This window comes from Pezoporus occidentalis, unplaced genomic scaffold (assembly GCF_034315485.1).
Source record: "Pezoporus occidentalis ecotype Australia unplaced genomic scaffold, CSIRO_AGI_Poc_V1 ctg29, whole genome shotgun sequence".
Classification (NCBI taxonomy): domain Eukaryota; kingdom Metazoa; phylum Chordata; class Aves; order Psittaciformes; family Psittacidae; genus Pezoporus; species Pezoporus occidentalis.
Window position 1 is genome coordinate 1,739,161 of NW_026914829.1, and position 16,054 is coordinate 1,755,214.

General features: G+C 43.7%; 1 protein-coding gene across 7 annotated transcripts in view; it reads left to right on the top strand.

Annotated features, from left to right (window-relative positions):
- DST (dystonin) overlaps nt 1-16,054 on the top strand; it is a 298,075-nt gene that overhangs the window by 27,716 nt on the left and 254,305 nt on the right. For 4 of the 7 annotated variants that reach the window (XM_062626135.1, XM_062626136.1, XM_062626137.1 and 1 more), the window contains exon 4: nt 7,947-8,154. In XM_062626135.1, the coding sequence (XP_062482119.1) occupies nt 7,947-8,154 (208 nt within the window). Of the gene's footprint in view, nt 1-7,946; nt 8,155-9,616; nt 9,735-16,054 lie in introns of those variants that run through there. The other 3 variants (XM_062626139.1, XM_062626141.1, XM_062626142.1) reach the window with 1 other exon arrangement.

Genomic DNA, 16,054 nt, shown 5'->3' on the forward strand with positions numbered 1-16,054 from the left:
ACCGATATTGGTACAAATTGCAGGGAATATTTTCAACCAAACACGATAAAAGACAACTTAAAATGGATTTTGTAAGAGAAAAGAATGCGATAATTATTAACAGTATTACTAGTGTTGTGTAATTATAATAACTGTGCTTTCAAATAGTTAAATGCTGATTGATTGCTGGATCAAGTCTTGAAACTTTGTTTTAAAACATGGGATTGAAACCGTTTGAAAAGAACAAATTAATGTTTCGTTTTATAAGGAGGGAAACCTATCAGTCAGTTGTTACTAAAAGCAGAATATCAATACTACTGGTTTAGATGTACATTATGTCATTTAAAAAAATGTTCTTAGTCCTCCTTTTATTTTTTTTCTTGGAAACAATCTGTGCCTACCTGAGATTCAAAAGCTACTTAGAACTTCAGTTTGTTCCTTGCTGTCCAGCATATTTTCATACTCTGATACACCTTTTATGGCAGGAATAATTTGGTTTGCTATTAAAACATACATAACATAATGCAATCTACAATGAGAGGTTTAGAAGGCTGAGGGAAGTATTTGAAGATATATGATTTCTTATTCCAGACTCTTCCCCTGTTACATGGTTGGCCTTGAAGGCATAGTAAACAGATACCTCTGTGCCTTCCTCAAATCTTAGTTGTTTTGTCACATTATTCTCCTTTGTGTCTGGCAGACTGGGGGGATCTGAATGGATGCAAGATAGCTGCAATTAAAAATTAATACAAACCTTATTTTTAGGTAATGGGAAGGAGTTTGTTTGTTTGTTATATACAGCAGTTATCTAAGGTAGATGCATTTCTTTTACAGAAATTATTCACAATTTTGAGATCATGAAATCCTGACATTTTAGGTATTAGTATTTATGAAGCATTAATTTTGAAACAAAGATAATTATAACGGAAGTAACACTTATATGTTGCTGATGGTTTTAGCATTAAACTCAAATACCTGTTACCCATGCTGTAACTTCTCCCCAGATATTCAGAGCAGCTTTTCAAGAGCACTGATGGCTTGGGCACAACACAGCTAGTTTAAGCTGAATGTTACTTGGCCCCACTTACGTACAGTTCTTGGTTACACTGAATGAAGTATGCCTTGATTTTCAGTGTATTCATTTGAAAAACAAAAAACAACGAGCAGCTTTTCCTTGCAGAGCAACATACTTTCGATGCCTTATTTTGCTGTTACAATGGCTATCTTCCTTGGTGGAAGCTGCTGAGATCCATGTAGATTATCTCGACAGTATCTGATCCATCAGCTCATCTCACAGTTAGGGGGAGTTACAAATGTGCAGCATCTCTCAACTTTCTGCTCTTGAAAAAGATCACCCATAAATGAACAAAATTAAACAGAAACTCTACTTGTTGTAGCATAATATTCACTAATTTTTTTTATAGCTACTAGAAGATGGTATCACTTCCACCAATAAGTACTTGAAATTTGATGAAATTTGACTTGAAATTGATACATGAGCTACATGGTGGTTTCTGTTGCCTCCATTGCACATGTCTCATCCAGGGGCTGCTTCAATATTTTACCCAATTACTACTTAAAGCAGAATTTATAAGCAGTCATCGGAGCAGGGATCAGAATGAGGCACATGGTTCTCCCCAGAGAGAGCCTTGCGTGCTCTGATGCAGAGTGGTGTGTTCCCTCTTCCTCATTCCATACCAAGAAATCTTGAACTGTTATTTTTCTAAACCTGTACCACTTCCACAATTAGGAGGTTGTTGGCAGAATAGTCTCTAGGCTGGCTGATGGGAGATGAAGGTTTGTGCATAGGTTTCAAGCTTCTTAAGACAATAAGGACAAGGTAAACAGCTGCTTCACTTCTTTTAGGATTCAAGAGAAACCAGTGCTTTCAACTGTTATGAAAGGATGACTGAGGACCAATTTCAGGAGAAGGTTTGAGGGGTAGCCTCTGTCTCTGAAGAATGAGATGCTGCATCATCCTGGATGACCAGGGTTTTTTTTGACTACTTAGTTCTTACCAAAACCTCAGTTTTACATCATGTCAGTTTTAGACTTGCAAGTAGATGGTTATCCAGTAAACACAGTTTTGATGTTATAAAACTGTATTGCAATGAGCAAGTACATATGTGGATCTACCCTCTATCCATTTTAATTTCATGTCCTCAAATAACCTATTTCTTTCATGAAAGTTGGTTATTTTAGAGGTGGAGGAATGGTAGAGATTGACCTACCTAGCATCCAGAAAAGATCCCATTTCCTTTTGAAAGCCTATGAAAGGATCAGCATTTCCTTGTATGAATACAATTATGGGCTCAAAATGCATGTGACAGAATAAACACTGAATGCTTATTTCCATCTTCTCATACCCTTAAAAATAAAGAATGGAAAATCTCTCTACAGAGCAATAATTTGTCTTGATGTTTGAGAAGCCTACCAGTTCACAAAGGTAGTTTAACATAGGCTCAGACCCCGGATGCTCAGGAGTTCTGAATTTTGTGTATTTGCCTTCCAGCTTTCTGCTTGTTACTTTATAAATGATTGGCACAGAAGCATAAAAAATATTTATTTAATATGGCTGTTTCTCCATGGGTGGATTTTTGGTGGTATTCTTTTTTATTTTTTAAACTTAGCATTGTTGGTTTTACATTGTGCTCATTTATACTTTCATTTGTGTGTCTGCTTCAGATTTTGACCGTTTCTGACAACATGCAGTCCCAAGGGACTTGCATAGCCTGATTACATATGTTGGATGTTTTGTATTCTGCATTGCATTATCATCTAATCAGGGTAAAGTGGTAAAGATTTACTAATGGGAACATTCAGTTGCCCTAGATTTTATCTGAAATTTATTAAGTTATTGTACTTTAGAAGTTGATCCACTTTAATACCAGTCAATCTGGGATGTTAAAGGACAAAAATAGCCTGTTACAGTCAACTGGTATTCTAAAATATTCTAAATTAGGAGGAATCTTGTTGAAACACACTCAGCCCATAATTCAAACACTTCATTTCTGTTCATATTTATCCATTGCCTACAATAAACATAATGAAAAGAAAATGTATTTCAGGAATTCTGAGATAGTTTAGTTCAAGTGAGATATAAATAACTCATAACTAAACTGAAAATTAAGTTTCAGGCAATGTTGACTTGTACATCTCAACAGCTTCAAAAAAAAAAAGTGTGAAAGGACTCACTGCAGTGGAAAATCTTCTCAAAGATAAGATGTAAAAGTGCAAGATACTTCATTATATATATCATTAGATATGGCCAGCATAATCTCTGATGTGCCATAGAGTTGGGGAAGTTTTGCAATATGATGATAATTCAGTATCAGCCTCTCAGCAGCTTTTGCCAGCTGGACCGCTTGACCAAGTTTAAAACCTGACCTCTGCTAACGCTTTTGCTTCAAGGAATGACCGTGCAAAACCCACTGCTGTTCTTGAGGGCATCAGATCCTACACAGCAGTGGCTTATCTGATAACATGGTGTTGTGTGTTACCTTACATCTTTTTCCAGCTACACCGTCTTCCACCTAGTTTCCACCTGATCTTCTGTGGTGCTGCACCAACGACAGTCCTTCTTGCCCTGCTCGAAGGAAACTGTGCCTTGGTACTTGGCCAAATTCATCTCTTACAAGAAGTATAGTACATCTTTGAAATCATCCCCATTACTGGAAACCAGCTCGCTTTTACAGCACAGTAGCAAGTCCGTCCCTCAGGTGGCTCCTGCAAATCACCTGATTACAAAGAAAACTATAAGTACTGGCAGAAATTAGTTTTGCTCTCCTAAATGCTTCTCCTGAGTACTTTGCCTCCCCGGATACAGCAGTGAGGACTCTGTGTGCAGTTTGCACCCCCCTGTGGTACTGCCAGTGAAATGATGCATTAAATTTAATCCTGTAATTTGAATGCAGAGTAAACTCTGCTTAGATTTGCTTATGTATGACCAACAGGCTTCAGTGCCCAAGCTGCTATATGCATAACTGCTTTGCAAATACAACACTTCCCACTGGCCAACAATAGGGTTACACATAAGTTTTTAGGCTAATGAGCAGAAGGAATGCATAATCAGAGGCATAGAATAAGCAGCTACAGCATCTGGGCTGTGGCCTTATGGGCCTTCAAGCTAAAAAAGGTCAAGCCCTCACCCTTTCCGAGCCCCAGAGCAGGCTAAGTAAGGATGTATTTGATCAATATTTTAGTGGATATAAAAGGCACTTCACTCATGTAACCCAAAAAAGCGTTGGTATTATTAACAGTTATGTTTTTCACTTGCACACAGCAGTGTGCTTTATAGAACAAGAACAGAAGTTACTTACATGTTCTGATTTTAACAGAACATAACCATTTCTTTTTTTTTCACATGCTGCCCTAATTGGACAGGAGCCCTTTTTAGGATAGTACACATGTTCTGCATTATTTTGTATTTTTCGAACCCATTAATGTGCTGCTGTAATCATGGAATGCTTTTTGGGGACTTACAGTTGGAAACAAACCATCCAGTGGGATGAGTGGTAAGCATGTGAAGAGTGGCTGCCCAAAAGGAGAACAATCACAGACTTGTTTTCAAAGCTATTAATTTACTCAAGAGAAGTGGTTTTCAGTACGTTGTAAATGTCTCTGGAATAGCAAAGTTGAGATTCTTAAAAATACTTACTTTCTCATAGCTCTGCATACACATTACTCAGAAGCATCTCCACGCTGAATAAAAAAGTAGACTACAATTAAGTTAAAAGTTGACATTTCTTAGATGAGAGTTTGCTAGACTTTGCTCTTATGAAAAATTCCTTTCTGAACTTCCTACCCTGTTCTGAAAATGAGATAATGTGATTCCTGAAGAGTTAGTGAGCTAAAGTGGGTTTGTTCATTCATTTATTATTGCATGCATTAAGTAAAGCAGAAGATCAACTTAAAAGAAGATGGTGAGTTGTAATACACACAGATGCCAAAGGTTGCTCTACCATTGCCTGTTCAGTCTGATTTCTCAAAAATACGGTAGTGGGGTCTCCTCACATAGCTTAACTTCAGTACTGTAGCACAGCTAAACAGGACAGTCTTCTTTTCCCTAAAATTGACATCTCAGTAGAGAGTATGGAGGATATGTTCAGATGGAACCATCACAAAACAATGCTTTCAGTTTCTAAGTGCAGGAGGAACTATACAAATTGTTACTATAAAAAATAAGAATGGGCTATTATGGCCTCTTTTGAGAAAAGGAAATCCTCCTGGTTAAAAAATGTAGTGTACTTGCAAAGATTAATCAGAGAGCTGAGAGATCTTTCTTCAAAGCCTCAATAATAACTGCTCTTGCGCTTTGTGCATACATATTCCAAGCTGCTACATAAATACTAACTTAATGCCATAGCATCCTCACAACATCATGTCTGGGCTCTTTCTAATTTTCATATTATAGACTAGAAATGAAGACGATGAAGAAATTAGAAGGTAAAACCTGTCTCCATGGGTGTGATCTGAAGATATTGAGGGTTGCTGAGCAGGCAGTAGAAGATACAGGCCTAGAAGAGGATGTTCAGAGCTGGGATTAAAAGGAACACTTTCTCTTTCATGGCAAAAATCTGGAGCTAAGGATAGGCCACAAGAAACCTAATCCCTTACTAAGCACATCAGGGGACTTGTTAGCCCTACCTCGTACAGCAAAGTGCCCTCTGTGCCCTGCAGCAAGCTGTGCACTTCCAGTTCCCATCGGGAAGACACCTGTATGTGACCATGCTGCTTTTTGAGAGCTTACAGAGAGTTTTATCTTATTATATAAACTGGCAGCAAAATATTCCCGGCACTAGAACTAATTATGAAGGCAATCAGAGCTGGGATCAGACATCTCATATTTCTGTTTTTCTGCACTTAGCTCTTGCTCTCTCCACATCACAATTCAGCAAATGAGAATTCATTTAATTGGTTTGATATATACATTCCCTCCCCCTCTCCCCTTTCGAACTTCAGCATGAAGTACTGTAGAAGGAGAAAAGAGGATTGGGATAGAAGTGAAGAAGGTCAGGAGGAACAACCACTAATAAGACATCCCCTCTAATTTAGTGGGTTATTTAACTATATGTTATTAGCAGCTTTACACATAGCAAAGAGTGCATCATGTTGTTACACTAAGGTATGCAGGCTTTGAGTTTTAAAATGGGTAAAATACCCCCACCGTAATGATAGTGATTCACTTATCCACCTCATGTAAAAAGGTTCAGACAGCAACAATAAATTTTAAGTTTTATCAGATCTCAGTCACAGTACAAATTTCTTCTGTAAGTAGAGGTACATTTTAAACCCCTCAAAACCAACCAAACAAAAGGGCTATAAGAAAAGCCTAAGATAGTAGCTGTTTTAGCATAAAAAAGTCTGGAATCTAGATGGGCTGAATGAAGGCTGTCTCTGCCTAACAAAGCATACTACACCTCTCTAGGCTGAGAATAGGATACCCCTAAAAATTAACATCATACCTAGACCAGCACCAGGTTACACATTTAAAAGACTGTCACGATAGGTCCCACGTGAAGCCACAAATCAAACCCATCATTTCCTAGATGGGTTCCCTGGAGAAACCACAAATCTCTCTACTCAGAAATCCAGAATCATAGAATGGTTTGGGTTGGAAGGGGCTTTACAATATCATCTAGTTCCAACCTGCCATTAGACTAGGCTGCTCAAAGCCCTATCCAACCTGGCCTTGAACATTTCCAGGGTGGGGTATCCACAACTTCTCTGAGCAACCTGTCTCACCACCCCCAGAGTAAGAAATTTCTTCCTTATAGCTAATCTAAATCTCCCCTCTTTCAGTTTAAATCCATTCCCCTTTGTCCTGTCACTACAAGCCGTTGTGAAAAGTCCCTTGTAAAAAGCTTTCTTGTAGGCCCCCTTTAGGCACTGGAAGATGCTGTAAGGTCTCCTCTGAGCCTTCTCTTTACCAGGCTGAACAACCCAAGTCTCTCAGCCTGTCTCCAGAGATGCTCCAGTTCTCTGAGCATCTTCATGGCCCCCCTCTGGACTCTCTCTAGAAAATGCAGGGAAACGGCACCTTGCCCCCCATCGCGGCCTGTCAGCCCGTGTATAACACCGTATCCTAAATCCTCAACATAAAGTGTTACTGTTCTGACGTCTCCGTTTCCCACTTTACTCTAAACAAGCAAGCTAGAAATGGCTGTAGCCTAATCCCTGCACTGCATCAGTGCTTGTTTACGTTTCTGGAAGCACTCCTTTCTGGGGGGAGGGAGAGGGGAATTACTGGGAAGCCTGGAGATGGATACAGTCTATAAGACAGGATCGGGCGTTTGTTTGCCGAAGCTGCCTTGGCAAAGTGTGACCGAAAGCCGCCCGGTGTGCCCCGATACCCAAAGGGGCTGCCCTGAGCAATCATATCCCTCCCTCCCTCCCTGGCTGTGCCTGGGAGCGCGGGTGGGGGGGGTCCGCCGGGGCTGCCGGGGCGGTAGCACAGCTCCTGCTGCCCGGCACGGGATCCCGCGGGCCTGGGTCTTTCCCAGAGCCGGGTTTACACGACCTCTTTCAGCCACAGCTCGGTGACGACCGATCTTCCCCGTGTCCTGGCGGGGGAGCCAAACACTATGGATTTGCAGCCCGGAAGGTTGTTTTTTTTTCCTGGGTTGCTGCCGCCGCTTCTGGGTTTATTGTTGGGGCTCACTGGGAGGCTCATTCGCGAGCTGGTGGCCCGGCCGCGGGCCACGGCTGTGCTCGCACATCCTTCCAAATGCATTCCCACTAAAGACCGGCTGTTCTTTGGAGGACCGCCTCAGCGCTCCGCACACGCACCGCTTCTCCCTACACAAATTCACGGCGATGGTGAGCGGCGTCCCTCTCTCCTACCCTCCTTTTCCCGTGAGATGCTCTTCCACGCCACGCGGGGCGGGTACTCGCCGGTGCTACCCGGAGGCCCCTTGTCCCGAGCCGCTCCCCACGCACCACGTCTGTCTGTCTGTCTCCCCGTGCAGAGCTCCGGCAACGCGTCCTACCGATGCTCCATGTCGTCCTCCGCCGATTTCTCTGACGAGGAGGACTACAGCCAAAGGTCGGGGACGGTGTCGCCGGCGCCAGGAGACACGCTGCCCTGGAACCTGCCCAAACATGAGCGGTCCAAGCGGAAGATCCAGGGCGGCTCCGTGCTGGACCCCGCCGAGCGGGCCGTGCTGCGCATCGCCGGTAAGGCGCGGCCGGGGCTGGTGGGGTGGCGGGAAAGCAGACGGACCCCCAGTCCCTCTCCTGGGTGACCGCGGCCCCTGCGAGCGGTGACTAAGCTCTTCCCTGGGCCGCGTTTTCCGGCGGGGGGAACTGGTGCGTGTGGGAGAGTGCAGGTGCGCCCGTTCAACTTTGGGGAGAAAGGCATCGGCGGCGCGGGGATGCAGCCGCGGCCTTGGCCATCTCGCCCGCTGCCGGCACTTCGGCTGGGAGAACCGAGGGAGCTCCCCGCGGCCCCAGGTGGCCCCCTGGCGCCTGGCCGGACCGCCAGCAGTGCGGAGAGCGGTCGCTGCCGCCCCCAGGGGCCAGGCGCTGGTCTTTGTCCGTGCGGAGCCGTGGCTGCGTTCGGATGGGGAGGGGAGCACGGGCACCGGGACGGAGCCGCCCGGCATGCCGGGGACAGTGGCACAGCGACAAATGCTGTCGAAAATAGGGCGGAGGTCTGCTTCTCCCCGGCGAGAGCTGGAAAGGGCCTGTTAATGAATCTGAGGAAGACGCGGCGGTCCTCCGTCCTCCCGGGCACCGCTACTCCTCCCTTTTCCCCTCTTTTGTGTGTGCTTCCGTGGGTCCCTTCACGGGACTCTGATTTCCAGCGTAGTGCATCGTAAGGGCGCTACTAAGGGCAGTGGGGGACGCGGTGGCGGAAGGCGCTCTGCGCAGCCGAGTTCTCGCCCGCCGCAGAACGCAATCACAGGAGGGAGGATGCGGAGCCGGCTCGGCCCAGCACGGCCACCGCGGAGCTCGCCGCCGCCCTCCAGAGGCAGAGCGAGGGTGGGGGACCGCGGCCAGGGCAGGAGGGACCGCTCGGTGCGGACCCGGCTGCCGGGTCAGGGCCGGGAGGCGGCGGTGGGGCGCAGGCGCGATCGGGGGCTGGTGCGCGGCGGTGGCACCTGCGGCAGGGCCGGGACCCGCGCCCGGGACGCCCCGGTCGCACCCCCGCCCCGCCGCCGGGATAGCGGCAGCTCCCGCACCGGGCAGTGCTGGGGCTGCCCACAGGGTCCCTGCCCACAGGGTCCCTGCCCTCGACCCCCCGTGCCGCAGGGCTCCGGTGCCCCCCGCCGGCCCCGTCTGTGCCGCGGTAGTCGCGTCCCCGCCCCGGCTGCCGCCACCCTTCTCATCGTGGGGGAGGCCGGGCCAGAAACACTGGGCTGGGCGGTGCCGCAGGAGGTGCATCGGCGATGGGGATGGGGACGGGGACGGGGACGGGGACGAAGACGGAGCTGGTCCGCTGCGGCGGGGAGGCGGCAGTCGCCGCTGGGCTGGGGCCGCCCCGCTGCGCTCTCCGAGGGGCGGCTACCGAAACCCGAGCGTCCAGCGGGGGCGTTTCCTCGGCGGCTGATAGCGCCCTCCTCCCCGCCCGCCTCCCGCTAGCCCTGAGTGTTCTCTTGTGCTGTCCCCCAGGCTCCGGGTTGCCTGGAGCCACGCTGGGCAGCGGGTAGGGTGAGCCCCGGCCATGGCTGGCTATCTCTCACCCGGCGCGTATTTCTACGCTGAGGAGCAGGAGTACCTGCAAGCCTACGAAGATGTCTTGGAGAGATACAAAGGTAGGGCAACCCTCTCCACAGCGCGGCTGCCGCACCCGGCCAGGCTGCTGGTAGCCCCGCAGGCTACAGCGCGGCGGGGACAGGTGCGGTGTCCCCGCCATGAGGGGACGGGGATGGCCCCAGGTCCCGGCGGGCGAAACGGACGTCAGCGGGCGGTGGCTCTTCTGTCATAAGCGAAAGCACCGTCCCTGGGGCTCCGGAGGGCGAGACGCGCAACCCTGTGCTTAGAAGTCGTTTTTTTTCCCCAGTGAAATGCGGACACGGTGATACAAGTCTCGGTGTGCATTTGCGTTTAAAGCCTTTGCGTATTTTGACCTTTTTATTTTGTTTTTTCTTTGTGGGCGGGCAGAGCATGAGCATAGATCGTGTGGCTTTTCATCAGAAAATGAGGAAAAAGGCGTTTGTCACAGCAAAGATGCATACAGCTAAATTTATCTTGCTGGAAATGTAAATGACATGGCTAGAAATGTACCAAGAGATGGTTCGGGAGATATGATTCGTTACTGTTCGCAGTACATTTGCTAATATTAAATCTGAAAATGCTCATCAGAAGTGTTGTGGGTCTGATTTTAATTCAAGTGTGAAAGGGATGGAGTTAACTATTCCGATGGAGTCTTCATCCCAGAAATAGTTTTTACGGCATGTCACAGCATATGCTGACATTTGCAGTGCCGAGTCCTTTTGTAATGTTTGGGAAAGAGGTTAGATTTTTATATCTGGAATTTTTCAGCTGTTTGTTTCCAGTCAGTTCTAAAGAATTTGGTTAAATGGTTTCCCCTGATGGGAATGGGAGTGGCATAGTTGAAGACAGCTTGATTTGAAGGTACCAATAGCCGATTGTATTTAATCCAGGTTGTTAGTGGTACTAGTTTGAAAATTAAACCCTCTACAGATGGTTATTTTGACATGAGAACTTGTTAGGTCGGAGTCTACTTTATACCTGTGTCACTTGTGATTTCATGTGTCATTAATAGTGTTGACTAATGACTCCTTTGTGTCTGCTGCCCATTGTGTCAATGCAGCTATGGAGCATGTGCACTATTTTTGGACTGAAATGCATTAGTTCATTTCAGTTGAGAAAAAAAATATGGTTTGTAATAGATCCGTTTCAGAAGCACATCTTTATTCCATTCTCTCCTGTTAAGTCGATTTATATGTAGCTGAACTAATTTTTGCAAAATTTTAATGGAAGTAGACTGTGTGAGTATATGATATTGTGGTGGTAACATTGGTCCATTCACATGCTATTTTCAGTGACAGCCAAATCCTGAAATGATTTGGAAGGATCCAGTTTCTGTTGTCATAGGTCTTAGTGTCATATTTAGTATGCTTTGTTTTGCTGCTCAGTGTATACTGTATTCAGACATTGGGAGCAAAGGTAAAGATTTGGAGTTGTTTTAATTAAGATATACTGGAAACCTGGAAAACACATTTTTTAAAATGTGTTTCTAAGACAGTCATGATTTCCCATCCGAGTCCCAGTAGAATGACTTCACTACAGCAATTGTTGTTCTGATGACTTGCTATGGGAGCTGATCTAATCAGAAAAGAATTGCTACAATATAGGCTTTGAAGAGGGAGTGCCTTTTCTCTGGATTTGCCTGTTTTGTAAACACTGCTTTAAATCAAATGGAAACCACCCTGATTTTATACATTTTTAAGATAAGCTCCAGTCCATAATTTTAATTCAATATCCCCCCCCCCCCCCCCTTTTTTACAATTTGTAGAATGCTCTTGTATTCATTTAGGGCATTATCAGGGTGCCAAATTATCTATACCACAGCTGTTAAGTACTGTAACTAGCAGAGTCAGCTGTACAGAATACACTGCCTGTCTTGAAGGGCTGGGGATCGTATGATACCGCACCAGTAAGACGTTTTGGCCGATTGATTTAAGAAGAGAAAAAAATCAGCCCTTTTAAAATGTAGAAAAATGAAAATGTATTTCTTGCCCATTTCCGCAGCCAAAGTAGGCTGTGAATCTTGACGACCGTGCAATTCCAAGTACCTTGTTGCTTTAACAGCTGAAACCAGGGTATTTGTATGTCTCCAAATTCTGTCTGCTGACTGTGTCTGTGGCTGTGACAGTACATAATTAGGCAACTGTTTGCTAAATCTGAGATGGCACAAAAGAGCTGTTTGCTATGGGAGGAGAGTGGTGGTTTCTGATTCCTGGTCAGCTCAGTTGCTGGCTGTCATGGTGTTTTTTCTTGATTCATATAGTAATTTGTTGGCAGTACTTCTAAAGCAGTTTGGTGGAGGAAGAAAAAGTCATGTTATCTCGGATGATTGAAAAATCATGTTGAATCAAGCTACTTATTCACAGGGGAAAAAAATGGTTCTTTGTTCATAGCACCTTGAAGAATTCAAAGGCAAAGCCTTTATTGTGATAGTGGTGGTAAAATGTCTACTATATTTTATCTGAAATGTTTGATGTGTTTCACATCTTGTTTGCAACTGAATAGGAAGATGAGAAATTGTGCAAATATTTGTTAATAAGAGTAACAGTTCAAAAATTCTGCTTGATTTCTCTAGGGGGTTAAAAAGATCTATAAACATTAGTCTTGCTACTTTGTTATTTATCTCACCATTGCCTGGGGACAAAAATGAATAAAGTTGTTAGTGGCAGTCTTCTTGATAAGTAAGAAAATGTCCAGTGGTATTTAATATACATTTAATTTTTCAAATATTAAATTCCACCTCTCAGATGGCATAGGTATGCATTGTTCCATACAGATGTCATTTGAGTATTAAATATTTGAAGCTCACAATTTTAAGCATTAACTACAGTGCATTCATAACGTTTACTCAGGTATAAATCTGAAGTAATGCACCAAGATTCACGAGTTGCATATATGAGCCCTCTGAAATTGTATAGCTCATTCCAGGTAAAACCCGTTTGTATTTTCAGTTCAGGTGAGAAACCTTTATATAATATCAATTGCAACAACCTTCTTTTCCTGCAAGATTTTGAGCAATTACATAATAAAGCTGCCTCCCTTTGGCATCATTATTGCAATGGGCATGTCTGCTAATAGCTGCAGTATGGCTGTTTCTGGAAAAGAGCTAATTCTCAGAGTTAGTATTGAATAAATCACAGCTATTCAAGAACATTCTTACAGTCATGCAAGCTATCAAAGTTTAAAATACATAGGGTTAGCTGGGCCATGTAAGACCCTTTAGTGATGATTTTGGCTCTGTAGGAAACAGATATATTAGAAAATTCAGTTTGAGATGACTGTCCACAAAAAATACAGCCTTGCAGTTCAGGGACTTGACTAAATTGGTGTCAATGATAGGAAAGCTATCACGTAAAAGTTTTATTTGGATTGATGCATGATTATAGCCTGTGTCTATGTGAGAAGGAGGGGCAGGTCTGGGATTGGGGATAATGAAACTCAGATTGGGTTATTTAAACTTTCGTACATTCTGTTTCACTACTGGCATTTCTCTCTTGCTTTAAAAACACCTGTAGTACTACACATTCAGCTGGAGCATGGCAAACAGTTCTGTTTCCTTATTCTGAGAACAAAGATGCTGCAGATGGACAAGAGCTAGCAGGTCATGTGATGTATTTTGTTAGGGTTCAGAGGTACTGTAATTTGTTTTAATGATTGATTGAGGGTAGTATCAAGAAAACCTGTTCTGACATTGTTTGGGTACAGTTTTGGAATTAAGATAAAAAATAGATGCCTATCACCCAGCTCTTTGGAGCTGACTTCAGGAAGGAGCCATTTGCTCAGAAAGGTTTTTGTACATCTGAAAATGAAGCTGCTGCTGCATTTTAGGAATTTGGAGGCTCCTGAATGTGTTTGGTATCAGACTTAGTCCAGGGATACTCTTCTTCAGAGATGCCTTCATAGAGCAAAGATAGGAAGGAGCATGGCAGACGCTTCTGGCTCTGGAATTTGTGAATTTCTCAATTTCCTTATTTATGGTCTGAACTGAGGAGCCTGAACTTACAACATCTTTTCAGTTGTTGGTAGTTTCTAGCCTTAGAATTGATCACTTGCTTGCTCATGTAGGACAGTTGTTTTTTTTTCTCTCTGACTGATGGAGGGTACGTGTGGATTATCCAGCTGCAATGTCACCTAATCCTTTCTTTGCCACAATGCAAGTCTGCAGCACGGTGATGCTGTCATTTCCCCTCTTCCTAGCATGTTTCCTACAGCAGGTTAGCCTCCTGGGAGCAGAGGATTTTAGCCAACAAGAAGTACCTTCAGTTAGGCGTAGAAACGTAATGGCATTTGTGCTGCATGAAGTCAGACAAAATTAATGGACTCCTTGAGCCATTTAAAAATGTAAAACCTGCAGTTTTACTCTGTTTCAATGTTCCCTTCTCCTTTAAGCAGTAAGTTCTCACTTTCCAGTTACTTGGAGATGGGATTTTTTTTATTTTTTTTATTTTTGGGGGCGTGCATTTCATCCTAAATATGAACCAGATCATGCTGATTTGACTTGTGTGAGCACTTCACTTGAGCTAAGTTGAAGAGGTCTCAATTTTGTTGGAATAAAATAATGAGAACCTGAATGTTAACCAGTTCAGCAAGGTTTTGTCTGGGTAAAGGCCTCAAGATTTGGACAGCAGTTTTTGAAGCTGAGTTTGATGGTATACATAAACTGCAGTTCTGTCTCCATGGCTTTAAAAGGTACTTATTTGAATGACTAAGGCAGGCAGAATTTGGCCATTGATTCCAGTATCTTTGGTATGTGAATTAGGGCAGACATCAAAGGTCTGTTTCACTGCTTTTCTGGTACTTCCCAATTCCCATTGAGTCAGCAACATCTTTTAAATAGAGCTCACAGGAATATTCCATAATTCCTTTTTTATAGCCAAAACCACAAGGTTATGAAGTATGGGAGGTGGGAGGAATAAACTTCAGTCATCAATGTGTTTAAAAGGCTTGTTTTGGCTTAGTTTGTCTTCAGTTGAGGTGTTTCTAATTGTTTGCTGTGATCTGGTTTGCTGATCTCTTGTGATATTTTGCTTGAAACCAGATTATAAATTCTTTTTATTGTATTTATTTATTTTTTTTTCCTCTGCACTGCTCAAAACATGCCTGATCTGGGGAACTTCAGCATGTATTTGGACTTAAGCATTCTGTAAAATAAAAATAGGCTTATTCACATGCTTGAAGTTAAGTGCAAGTATTTATCAGTTCAGGCTTAAAAGAATAAAGTTCTGTAAATGTCAAATATGAATGCAGCTTATTGCTGCATGCCTGAAATGTTTCCCATAAAACATCATTAATGCAGTTTAATTTAACAAAGCCTTGATTTTCTGTAGTGGGTGCAAATATTCATGCACTGAATGCTTTCAGTCAGCCCAGCTTTCAAACAGGTGAAACAATGCTTACAAAGACACTTCAGTCTGTGGGTCAAATCCTGAAGGGCATGTTAATAGCCAGATCTTACAAGTTGATCTGTGTAGGCAGACTCCTGTGCTTTTGTGGGAATACACTGGCTCCAGAAATTCACCCACACAAGCCTCTTCCCAAGGCTGGGGCCTGAGTAATATCTCAGCCTTTAATAAGGCATAGTGCTGCTGAAATCAGTCATCCTTTAGGGTATTCTGATTTGGTCTTAGCTGCATTAAAACCAAGTTAGTGTGTTTATGGACTTAATTTCATTATACCTGGTGAATACTTAATTTTGGTGTGGAGTTTAACCTATCAACTTTTTGGATTTGTACATTTTAAAGCAGATAAATCTGTGAAAGGACGAAGATTCTAGGCAAATACATCCAGGGTTAAATTCTGCACATTGCAATTACACAATTAGTGTAACTATTTCTGTAAGACAAGGAGGATTATGCCTCTGATGGGCTTTTCAGTAGCATAGACCAAAATCTGCTCTTGATTATAGCCACATGGCCCTTTTGAACTTGGTTTTCTCTTAAATGTATTTTCACTGTTCAGTTTCATAGTTAATATGTGAAATTACAGTACTTAATAACATGTTCTCCAATGCATATAACTACAGATCAGCAATTAAGTGGGGTTCATATCCTAACTGTGCTGTAAAACTAAATTAGTTTGGCCTGAGATTCAGGTATCCAGCTATCTGACAGCTATGACACTTTGCACCACTTGGATCTAAAATTAGTAGAGCTCTTGTATACTGGCATTAGAGATGTGCATATGTTTTAGTTCATAACATGGGTAAAAGTCTAGCTCTTTATACATCTTTCAGAGGCATGTTTCAGGCAATGGGCTGATGAGGACATAGGCGAACAGAGAAGCCCCCTCAAGTCTTTTGCTGGATACTGAAATGGGTATCTTGTCATCCTGCTTGCAGACTTTTCTTCTGCCTGGTCAGGTT